This window comes from Petromyzon marinus, chromosome 19 (assembly GCF_048934315.1).
Source record: "Petromyzon marinus isolate PM22_M1 ecotype Great Lakes invasive population chromosome 19, UKy_Petmar_22M1.pri1.0, whole genome shotgun sequence".
Classification (NCBI taxonomy): Eukaryota; Metazoa; Chordata; class Hyperoartia; order Petromyzontiformes; family Petromyzontidae; genus Petromyzon; species Petromyzon marinus.
The window spans coordinates 15,181,089-15,193,140 of NC_133685.1; the positions used below are offsets into that span (position 1 = coordinate 15,181,089).

A 12,052-nucleotide genomic window follows, 5' to 3' on the forward strand; every position below is an offset into this window, starting at 1 on the left:
AGTGGTGTGAGCCAACATTCGCATGGTTGCACAATACCTCTTTATTTTTTTACTTATCACAATCGGTTTTCATGAAACTAAATTGTAACTTGAATATCAAGGAAGGGTAAAGGAATATAAATATCATACTTGCTGGACAACCGGGTATAGCTCAGGTAAAGATATTTATCACGGAAGATGAAGGGTGTGTAGCAGCCATAATATCAAGGGTTGGTTGGCGAGAGGTATTTGGTAACAGGGGAGAGTTGTAGATAAGGATAAGATAAATTGTCAAGAGGGAAATAATCATGACAACGGTGCGGAGAACAGCTTTGAATGGAGAGGACATGTGGACACTGAGAATGGACAAAATGAGAGAGTTTAGAAGTGTTCATGATATGGATATGGAGAAAGATGCAGAGAATGATCTGAGCAGAGAAGACAAATGAATATATCTTGAATGGCATCAACGAAACACACCAATGGAAGTCACCAGAGAGAGAAAGAAGAACAGGATTGGACAAATTATATGCGGGGATCGTTTGACGAAGGACATTATAGAAGGAAAAATGAATGGGAAAGATCGAAACGGTTGGGATGTTGGAGGAGCTGAAGGAAGGGAGCATATGTGGATATGAAGAGGGCAGAGAACAGAGGAGGGATGGAGACGATGTCAGCCATGGACCTGCCGCTCAGACAGAGCACCAAAGTAGCATCGACAAGTCAGTGCTTTTGACCATGCAAAACAGAGGGAGCATGGAATTAAAAAGCCACATTTGTATCGTGCATACTGTTCGTGTTTCCATTTACGAGCGAGATGCTGAGGGGTGGGGGGCAGGAGATGCGATGGAGACCCACCTTGGCGACACGAATGCCAGTCACCCACTGCTGCAGCCCACTCGCATCGTCACAGCAAAGGTACTTGATGTACTGAGACTTTTTCTGAATTTGTGGATGCTGTGAACAGAGACGATACACTTATTTTCCCATTCCATCTATGCTGCTGTTTTGTATTATTTAGACGTGTTTTACTTAGGGCTCGGTTTATTTGAGCTTGGATGACTAAATACATTTCCACTGTGTCGAATTACCTTTCAATTTGAATATTGAACAAAAATGCTAAACTTAACAAAAAAAATATCTTGAAAATTAATGAAATTCAAGGTATGGAAGAAATAATAATGCTGTTATTCTCTTTATTCAGGTTCACCAACACATGGTCCCCACTCGAACAATAAACATACCGCCCGGAGTTACAAGTCGTACGCATTCTTTATGGAGCCCATCATTGGGATTTCGCAGGGTTGGATATTATTTTATTGTATTAAATATGAGGGGTGAGGAAGGAGAAGGGGGGGTTGAGAGCAGGGAGCTGCAAGCACTGTCCGAGGGAGAATCACGAACGATTATAAGGAATGTGCGGCTGATAGCACTGGGCCCATGGGCTATCCAAGAGTGGATCCCACAGTCTTTTTTAAATCTGCCTCGTTTCCTTTAAGCACAGTTACCCCAAGAGGTACTGAGAAGCGAACCGATAAACAACGCACCAAGGACACAGGTTAAAAAGGAATCCCGGATGCCCTGTATAATTTTACCTGCTGCTACATCGAATGTTTTGAGTGTATTATTTTGACTTTTTGAGAAGCTTTGGCGTGGGTTGATTGCTAAAAGTGAGACCTCTAATTGACAGTGATGTTTGTGATGTAATTTTTTATGTTACGTAATTGTTCGATGGTAGTGGTGTAAAACTCTTCGATGTCCGGGCAAGACCAGAGCGCACGCTCGCACGTTCGGGCCGCGCCTCGTCGGCATCTGGTGAGACGTCACTCGAGAATGAGCGCCACTCCTAGCTGGTGCCGCAAGTGCCGTGCGGAAATTGTAATTAGATGGTCCCTAGGAGGGAGGATCTGGGACGATTATGTAGTGACTGAAAGTCTGATGGGATTAGCAGATATCCCATCCCATAGCGCCTTAGTTCTATATTTGATTGTTTCAGTTTCTTTATTTTGGTATAGCCCTGTGAGCCATTCGGCTCTTGAATCGGGTGCAACCACAACAAACAAAAAAACAAAAACACGAACAAGAAAAACATCTTAAAGTGACTATGTGACTGTGCAAACAGAAAATCCATGAAAAAAACAGCAAAATATTCCTGAAAAAAGCACCGTGTGCAAAAAATCCCAGTGGGATGCAAGTCAAACAACAACAACCACAAGAAAACTTAGATTAAGGCCATCAGTCTAACTCCGTACTACAACAAAACAAACATGTCCAAACCAAAAAAGTTTTCTAAATCACCAAAAAATAAAGCCAGAATTGCAACATAACAGTGATCATAGGGACTGTGACCGTTTTTTTACAATAAACTACATAAACAACATGTAACACCAATTCCTAGAGCCAAAGCTGGCTGCATGAGTTACTCCACAACAAAAGAAGCATCAGTCGGAGTATCAGATTTTTCAATGCACCTTTAAGATCAGCACGCTAAATCAAAATACAGATAATACTTTTCTGCGTCATCTGGAGCGAAAACATTTTATTTTATTTTACGCCAATGAATAGCAGTGGCAGCTAGGGGTGTACAACTCCTCTAGAGCAGTTTTGAGAGAAGATCTCATTGGTCGCGATTCAAGTTGCAGTTTATTGGCAATAGCATTCCAGACCCTGAGGGCATCAATAGCAAAGGCCCTTCCTCCAGTTTTTGTAAAGCAATAGGGAATGTAAAGCTGGTAAATGAGCAAAGACCTGAGGTCAAATTTGTTCTTTGAAACAGAGAGGAGATCCAGCAGGTAGTCTGCGGATTTTTTGTAAGTACATCATGAATAAATAAGATCTGGTGCACAAGCCGTCGAGCATTAAGAGATGTTAAGTTTGACCCAATGTAGAGATCATAGTGGTGAGTCCTATATGGGCAGTTCAATGCAAATCTTAAGGCCGAGTGATAGATGGAATCATGCTTCTTCAGTACATTACTTGGGGCTGATTTATACACAATGTCACAGTAGTCAAGTAGAGGCAGTATGGTAGCTTTTATCAATTCCAAACGGAACATTGGGGGGAAGCAGTGCCTGTGTCGATACAGAAAACCAATTTTTATTTTTGTCTTTTTACCAATATAATCAATGTAATCTTCAAAATTTAGTTTTGAATCCAAGATGACCCCAATATACTTATAGATCTTGACTTGCTCTATTTGATAATTATTTAAGGAGTGTAATTGGGGAAAAATAACTTCCTGCTTTAGTCCTGGTGAGAAGTATAGCACCTTGGTTTTGGAGGTATTCAGGACAGTTTAAGAGCAACTAGCTGATCTTCTTTGGTCCTTTCAGTAAAGTCACGTAGAATGAGAATAAAATAATAAAATAACACGATAAAATTCTCACGACGTTTCGGCCACAACGCAAGCGGCCGTCTTCAGGTGAAAGGAACAGACCTGTCAGGACGACAGAGCTTCAATGAACGATGTTAAGTTTCGTAGCGACTTTTAAGCTGATTGGGAGAAGTGAGGCACCTTGACAAAGGGGTTTACATATCAAATAGCTGAGGGATTAAGCTTGTGACTGGTCACAGAAATGGCTATGTTAAAGTCAAAACCTACACATCCACAGAGGCAACTAGTAATTTAGCATTGAAATAGCTAAGGGTTAGCTTGTGACTGGTCACAGAAATAGATGTTAAAGGCCTACACATCCACAGAGCTTCAATGAACGCTGTTAAGATTCGTAGCGACTTTAAGCTGGTTGGGAGAAGTGAGGCCCTTGACAAAAGGGGGTTTTGCATATCAAATAGCTGAGGGATTAGCTTGTGACTGGTCACGGAAATGGCTATGTTAAAGTCAAAACCTACACATCCACAGAGGCAACTAGTAATTTAGCATTGTTGCTGTAAATGTTAAGTGTCTACATCGGATTGGGAACATGTAGACAATATGTCTACCTCTTCGGCTGCCACTATGTCGACTAAATGTAGGGACAATTTGATTTCCAAATTCAATCACCTCTCCAACAAAAAATTAGATCCACACACCGAAAAGATAGACGTCAACAAAGTCGTAATTAATCGCAGTAACAGTTCCATTTCTGATGGCCTGAAATCCGTTTTAGCTAAAGGTCTAAACTTTGCTGTCACACCGAGACACATACCAGTTAATTATTTCATTGCCCATGTCGACGTTGCACTCAAGGGCTTTAGTTACATCTCTGCAGATGTAGCAAGATCAGAAATCGCTGAAACCCTCAAAAACGCTAAGATGCAACCTAGCAACATCAGCAAAGATGAACGCTTTGAATTATCTCAATTAAAAAAGAGAGATGATATTGTCGTCCTCTCAGCCGACAAGGGCAATGCCACTGTCATCATGGACAAAACAGAATATAACAACAAAATTCAAGAACTACTCAACGATGGCAGCTATACAAAAATAAAAAGAGATCCCACCAACAGCCTGGCTACCAAAACGAACAAAATCATCTCTGATTCAACAGCATTAATTGATCAGACCAAACAGTTCTCGTTGAAACCCTCTGCTGCCAGACCACCAAGAATATATGGCCTCCCAAAGATAGACAAAGAAGCTACACCCCTTCGTCCCATCGTCTCTACTATCAACTCCCCCACCTATAAACTGGCACGTTTTCTTGCTGATATACCACGACCTTTCACTGGAAAAACTACCTCTGTGGTACTAAATTCCACTCACCTAGTATCGACAATCAAAGGCATTTCCCTGTCCCCAGACGACCTGCGTGTCAGTTTTGATGTGGTGTCTTTGTTCACCAAAGTTCCGGTACCTGACACCATCGCTATCATTGAAGACCTGGTTCATCAAGGACTGCACACTGATGTACCCCCCCTGGTGAGACATTGCTTAACCAACACATACTTCACCTGGAATGGAACTTTCTACAAACAAACTGAGGGCACCCCAATGGGCTCCCCCCCCCCCCCCCCCCCATCTCCGGTTGTAGCCAACGTATTCATGGAAAAATTCGAAACTGACGCCATCCAGACTGCCACTCTACGGCCGACCTTATAGAAGAGGTACGTGGATGACACTTTTGTCATCTGGCCACATGGTCAGCCTGCTCTAGACCAATTCCGCGACCACATCAATTCCATACACCCAGCCATCAGATGGAGGTCGAAAAAGATGGCAAACTACCCTTTTTGGATGTACATAAAATCCGTGATCTGGTTCCATCTGTAAAAGATGCTGTTCCAGACATACAGTACCCGGGCATTCATAAACTAAAGTGCCTCTGTGGTAGTAGCTACATTGGAGAAACCAAACGACACATCTTGGACCACATCCGCGAACATAAAGCAGACTTGAAACACGGCAGAACGAACTCCTCTGCCGTGGCAGATCACTGTTATAATTCAGTGGGCTCACATGACATTGACTTCTCCAAGACAGAGGTTCTTTGCAAACCAACCGGCTACCATGAGAGATTCGTTCATGAGGCCATCCACATATACAAACACAGAGACAATTTCAACCGAGAAGATGGATTCTGGCTTAGTAACCATTGGAAAGATGTTTTAAACCATTTCGGTTCTTAATTAATTGTATTTTACGAGGACCTTCAGACCGCAGCTCTTTCGCTGGCACTGACTCTTAATACCTCTCACACCACGGTTAATGGTATGGTTTATAACATTAAGCATAACAGCGCCTTGCAGCTGTTTCTCCCCTCCTTCCTCCTCCGCTCCGACCATGGATGGACTCATCCGTCTGAACGGGGCTCGTAGCTGTCCGTGGTGCTGAAGTGGAAGGTAAGAATCCACCCGTTTTTTCACCATATAACTTTGTGATATAACATTGAGGTAGTTTATATTTTAGTTTTTATTGGTTTACTATATGGTATTCATTATATAGTGTAGTGTATACCCAGTTAATGTTAATAGCTTAGCTTATTGAAGAATATAAAGTACATTTATTATATTGATGTAATTTAGAATTAGGTTTTTCACATCGGTTTACTGTATGACAGTTGAGTTGTTGCAGCCCCCTTTGGCGTCCATGTATGAGGTGCCTCTGTGGATGTGTAGGCTTTGACTTTAACATCTATTTCTGTGACCAGTCACAAGCTAATCCCTTAGCTATTTCAATGCTAAATTACTAGTTGCCTCTGTGGATGTGTAGGTTTTGACTTTAACATAGCAATTTCTGTGACCAGTCACAAGCTAATCCCTCAGCAATTTGCACAAGCTAATCCCTTAGCTATTTCAATGCTAAATTACTAGTTGCCTCTGTGGATGTGTAGGTTTTGACTTGAACATAGCCATTTCTGTGACCAGTCACAAGCTAATCCCTCAGTTATTTGATATGTAAACCCCTTTGTCAAGGTGCCTCACTTCTCCCAACCAGCTTAAAAGTCGCTACGAATCTTAACATCGTTCATTGAAGCTCTGTCGTCCCAACAGGTCTGTTCCTTTCACCTGAAGACGGCCGCTTGCGTTGTGGCCGAAACGTCGTGAGAATTGTATTGTTATTTTATTATTTTATTCTCATTCTACGTGACTTTACCGAAAGAACCAAAGAAGATGAATCCTTGCAATCATGAAAGCTTTACATCGAAATTCAACTAGCTGATGTTGTAGTTTGTTGAAATCACCTTGTAGCTTAGCAATCACGTCATCTGGAGAGCGGCCAGCAGTAATCAGTATCGTGTCATCTGCAAAAAGATTTACCCTGGAATGATCCAGGTCAGTGCCCAAGTCATTGACATAAAGAGAGAACAGATTGGCCTGTTATATTATGGTGGGATATTGTGAGATTCTGCAATTGTATACGTAGTTCTACCGCTCCAAAGCCAGGTTATCAATTCGGGGTTTAGTAGTTAAGTCTTTGTTCCGTGTATTGTTGATGGCGCTTCTGATATGTAAGGTGTCTGAAAAAATATCAATTAGGAATATCGTTCATGGTTCCGATGTTTTGAAAAGTATCGACCCCATTAGCAGCTACGCAAATTATTTTAATATTTGCATTGCTCCAGGAGAGGCAGTCCACACCACCTTTGTTATTTATGCAGACGCTTAGGTTCCCCCAGGTGGCCAAGTGGGGCTGGATGCTTGAGGCGGACTCAGCATTAACATCCGAGCGATTCTCCACATCGTGCAGCTGGCTGACCAGTGGATTAAAGCGAGTGACTGTGTCCTTGGGGTAAGGAGATGATGGTTGGTCCTGCAAAGCCCCATGGAGCTACTGATACCTCTACCTATTCCTTCCAAGTACCTCAAAGACTGCCTGAATTAATATAAATTTGTATAAGTGCTCCTATTTAGCCAGTTCATATTTACAGAAGTCTGGGATCGCAAGACCTCATTTTCACTTCGCGGAGGATATAGTCTGGTAATCTATACTAACAAGTTTGTGGCCACAGATTAATGGAGAAATGTGCAAATTCTTGTTGGAATCATCAGAAGGTGGTAAAGAACATTGGGTAGAACCATCATTTTCAGGAGGTAAACTCAATTCAGAAGGGAAAAAAACTTATTCCAATCGAGGAGAGAAGCCTTGATTTATTGTCATACGAGGAGAAAGTTTGCCTGAAAGTTTATTTGGAAACCTCATGATAGCCCCAAGTAGTCAATGTGCGAGGGGGCTCCAATGGAAGGGGCGGATCAAGGCAGAAGGTTTGGCGAGCGTGAGGGACATCGCCTCTGATTTATCAGTGTATAGTTTGTATCCTGATGCCGTTCCAAAAACCTCGATTCCCTGAAAAAGTGTTGGGATTGAGGTTTTGATTTCAGAGAGGGTCAGAAGGATACACTCTGCACGTAGCTTTATTTTATGCTCTCTTGCTCCAAATTAAATTCCCCAAATCTCTTTTGTGGCTCTAATCATTGCTGGAAGGGGTTAAATTGTATATTCCAGTCTGGAAAAGAATGTTCTTGTGGAATTGGAGGAGCTGCTGAATGGCAAATTTGAATTTCAGACAAAGGGTGGTGATTTTCTCATTCAGGAGTCTGTCAAGTTTAACTTTGGTCTGAGCTATCTCCTCCTGGGTGACTGGCTTCTTAGAGGATGTACAGAAATTCCTCACCAACCATGGGTTTTCCAACCGCGGTTTCAAGTACCCATGCATCCATAAAACCAACCCCCCTCTTCCCCTAACATCACCAATATCGTCATCATCATCATCGTCACGGCCATCGTTATCCGGACTTCACTCTCAATATTAAAGGTAATTCAAAATATTTTTGCTCACTATTAATATTAAAGGCGTTTTTGTTTATATTTTGTTTTACAGTACACATTTCTCATGTTTTCTGAATGCATAGGATGCATAGCGAGGCCTCAATGAGTGTTAACCACAGCCACGGAACCTAACACCTTATTTTAAATAAGCCTCTAGTCTTTCCAACCACGGTTTTGCCAAACAAGGGGGGTGTTCAGGAACCTAACCACCGAACGCAGTTGGCGAAGGATTGCTGTACTCAGCATGGATGGAAGAAAAAAATGAATTTGAACAAAAATCCAGAACCTCTTTGTTCCCATAGTTTTCTCTTTTCTTTCAGACACTGCACTGATGCTGAGAGCAGCTGTCAAAGTGATTTGCTGCGACTGTACTCTATATTTTTTACTATATTTGTTCATTTAGTTTTACCAAGTAAGACCCACTGAGTTGTGTAGCTCTTTTTTCAGAAGCGACCTGGCTACAACTGGAGTGGTTTATCACGTGGAAATTTATAGCAGCCAATACTCTAAACACACGTTTATAAATGTGGAGGGAAAAACTGGAGGACTTGGAGAAAAATCACCACGACCACAGGGAGAACATGCAAACTCAAAAGATAATACACGTTTTTTGGGTTAGATCGCATAAATATATAAATGTGTCGTTAGACCCGCCACCACCCAACACAGCCAATTAGTAATTGTCACGTCAACAGAACATGCTAATTCGTCAAGAGTACAGCACAACGATGTGTTGGAAAGCCAAGCCACAAGATCTACAATCTGAGTTCGACGTTTCACCAGTAATTACAACAAGCTTCATCAGGCGACAGCCAGATTTGTGGTGAAGTCCACCTGTTTCGTTCCTTATGTAGTGACTTTGATTGTCACTGTGTGGTGCCGGGCATACGAAGCCACGGCGGATAATGTGCTGACATTATGTGTAGCCCGCTTACTGGGCGGAGTACCAGCCCTAGCGGGGCTTGGGTGAGCGCTGGTCAGCGCGGAGGCACCACGAGCAGTGTGCGGTGTGGGCTCCCGGTGCTAGAGCGAGAGGGAGCGTCAGCCAACTAGGGTTACGTTGGGGCATGATACGCTGGTTGACCTGCTGACACGTGACCGGATGATATTGGAGGGGGGTCACGGGTGGATATGGGCCGCTGGGCGGTCACGTGGTCTAAAAGAGCTCTTGGGAGCCTTCGAGAAAGAGCTCGAGAGATCTGGAAGGTGGGCGGGGTGAAGGGCGGAGCCAGCCCCAGCCCAGGGGGATATAACGGGGGTCCCGTGAGGAGCTCAGGGTTCTTCGTGTGCTGGTGTGAAGATCCACGTCGGGGAGAAGAACCCTCTAGCCACGCGGTTAGAGGCCGGGATAGCGAACAGTGTCTCGTTCTGCCGTAGCATGGTTAGATGGGCATTCGAGCCCCGAGTGTAGATTGTGGAATGTTGTGTTAAAGTTGCGTGATAAATAGTGTTGCTCCCAAGATAACGTCTACAACTAGTTGGACTCACTACACTTATATAGAGGCATAGATGTGACAACACAGCTTATCAAGCAAGGTTGTTACCATTGAAGGAGAGCTGACCTCCTGTTTACAACCTTGAGCCAGTAAGTGGGCCACAAAATGTATGGCCCAGAGGTTGTTTTTAATAATTCTGCAGGGTCAGCCTAAAGTTATAAATTGTAAAAAGAAATATCTCTCTAACCACTCATACATAATAGGTTCCCAACATTAGTGAATCAAGGGGTGTGATGCTGAAGCCAATACAGATCAGGAAAGGGTGACCACGAGCATGTTGCAGAGCTCACCTTGAGGGCAAAACAGTATTCCGTAGGAGCTTTGTATTTAGTCCGGAAGTCTTGACCATAGTACACGCTCACGTGATCAAACTGAATGAAGCACGACAGGTCACGCAATGTCTGCAAATCACACACACATGCAAAAACTATTAGATCCAATCACTGTATCAATCGCACAACTGGAATACTTTTGGCAGCCTACATTCCCATGAGAGCAATGTGATTGTCATAGTTGCTTTAATCCGCGTAATCTCCATGGACACATTTGCACACAAAATGTTCCAGGATTCTTAATAGATTTTCGGATTAGGCCACGTAATGGCTTGACCAAATCTGTGACATGTTAAACCCTCTCCCATCCAACACAACTGAAAAAAATCTAATTGTCTTGTGTACAACGTTTAAAAGGCCAATTATCATTGTTTTAACTCACTGCTGAGTTTAAGAACAAGTCTTCTCAGGCACATTCAGCATGAGATATGTGGCGTTTAACGTTACACTACAATCCAGGTAGTATGATACTCCAACTTCCCAGACTGTTACTCTGACTTCCTGGATCTTGTCCTGATGATGCTTGATGCCGCACTCTTAAGCAGACAGTCTGACTCAACTGCTGCATTTGGTTGCGAGAATTGTTCTTCAACTTACTCGTAAAAGCTGAAATTATAATAAATGATGCATTAAACACCTTGGCTGTGTCGGGTAGCAGAGGGTTTTTAGACACAGATGTGGGGCAACATGGTGGCGAGATGTTAACTACCTCACTTGGTATGCAGAAGGTCATGGGTTCTATCCCAAACCCTGACACCTGTATATTTGGAGTTTGTGTCTCTCTCCCCGTGATCGCGTGGATTTTTCTTCGGGTCTTCTGGTTTTCTCCTCCACTTTTTGAATAAACATCATGTGCAGTAAAACCTTGGATTGCGGGTAACTTGATCTGCGAGTGTTTTGCAAGACGAGCAAATTTTTAAATAACATTTTAACTTGATAAACGAGCGAGGTGTTGCAATACGAGTAGTACGTATACGCTTTGTCTGCCAAGCATCACGTGATCACAACTGAACCAATGGTTCTTCTCTCTCTCGCTGCGGGATTGTGGGTAATCATCTCCCATGCTCGGTCTCAGTCGGCGTGCCTCACTCATATAGTCAACATCCGTGCGAGTGTATGCTGTTTACTAAGTGTTGTGACCACGTGTGTGTGCATAAAGCATTTTTATCTATTTTATGTCCAAGTGTAGTGACTGTTCTTTGGTAACTGTACTGCAACAATGGCCCCCATGAAATCTTCAAAAGGAGGCAAAAGCAAGTGTCACTGGCTAGGTTCCTTGTTAAAGTCGCACAAAAAGAAAAATATTCCAGTGAGCCAACAGATAGCAGTGATTCCGTTAGTGACAGTGAAAGTCGTCCTACACAATAACCCTCCTCTCCTCTCGTCTCCCTCACACCAGCCACGATTAAATTTAATTAATAAATAATAAAATATATAAAGGTATTTTGTATTAATCATTTTTACATGAATATTTTTGGGTTGTGGAACGAATCATCTGAGTTTCCATTATTTCTTATGGGGAAATTCGCTTTAATATACGAGTGCTTTGAATTATAAACACGTTTCCGGAACGAATTATGCTCGCAATCCAAGGTTTTACTGTATTTAGAGTGTTTAGGCTGTTGTAAATTTCTACGTGATAATCCACTTCTTTGAGCTATCATTTGGGATAGCCAGGTCACTTCTGAAAAAAACAGCTATATAGCTCAGTGGCCCTTACTTGGTAAATAAAAAATCTTTACAGTTGTAGTTTAGTCAAATCATTACACTGCCTAACCCAAAACTCTTAGAGGAATCATATTACGGCTACCTCTCGTTTTACGTGGGGCTTGTGTTCTTGAAAAATGGTGCGTAACTCAAAATCGGATAAATTAAACAGAAATGTCCCATAAGAAAAAAAGGAAATGGTTTGCAGTTAGGGAAAGCATGCTATCGAACCCCATTCTCACGTCTACATATTTCATTGGTTACAGTAACATATTTACAACACAAGCATACATGTATTAAAGATAGCAACAGCCAATTTTAAGAAAATAAGA

At 42.5% G+C, this 12,052-nt stretch overlaps 1 protein-coding gene across 5 annotated transcripts in view; it reads right to left on the reverse strand.

The window, feature by feature from the left end:
• The window catches only part of LOC116943806 (uncharacterized), a 91,709-nt gene that overhangs the window by 22,038 nt on the left and 57,619 nt on the right, over positions 1 to 12,052 (reverse strand). For all 5 annotated transcript variants that reach the window (XM_032957026.2, XM_032957028.2, XM_032957024.2 and 2 more), the window contains 2 exons: positions 9,972 to 10,082; positions 838 to 936 (listed from right to left, as the gene is read on the reverse strand). In XM_032957026.2, coding sequence (XP_032812917.2) covers positions 838 to 936; positions 9,972 to 10,082 — 210 coding nt within the window. The remainder of the gene's footprint in view (positions 1 to 837; positions 937 to 9,971; positions 10,083 to 12,052) is intronic.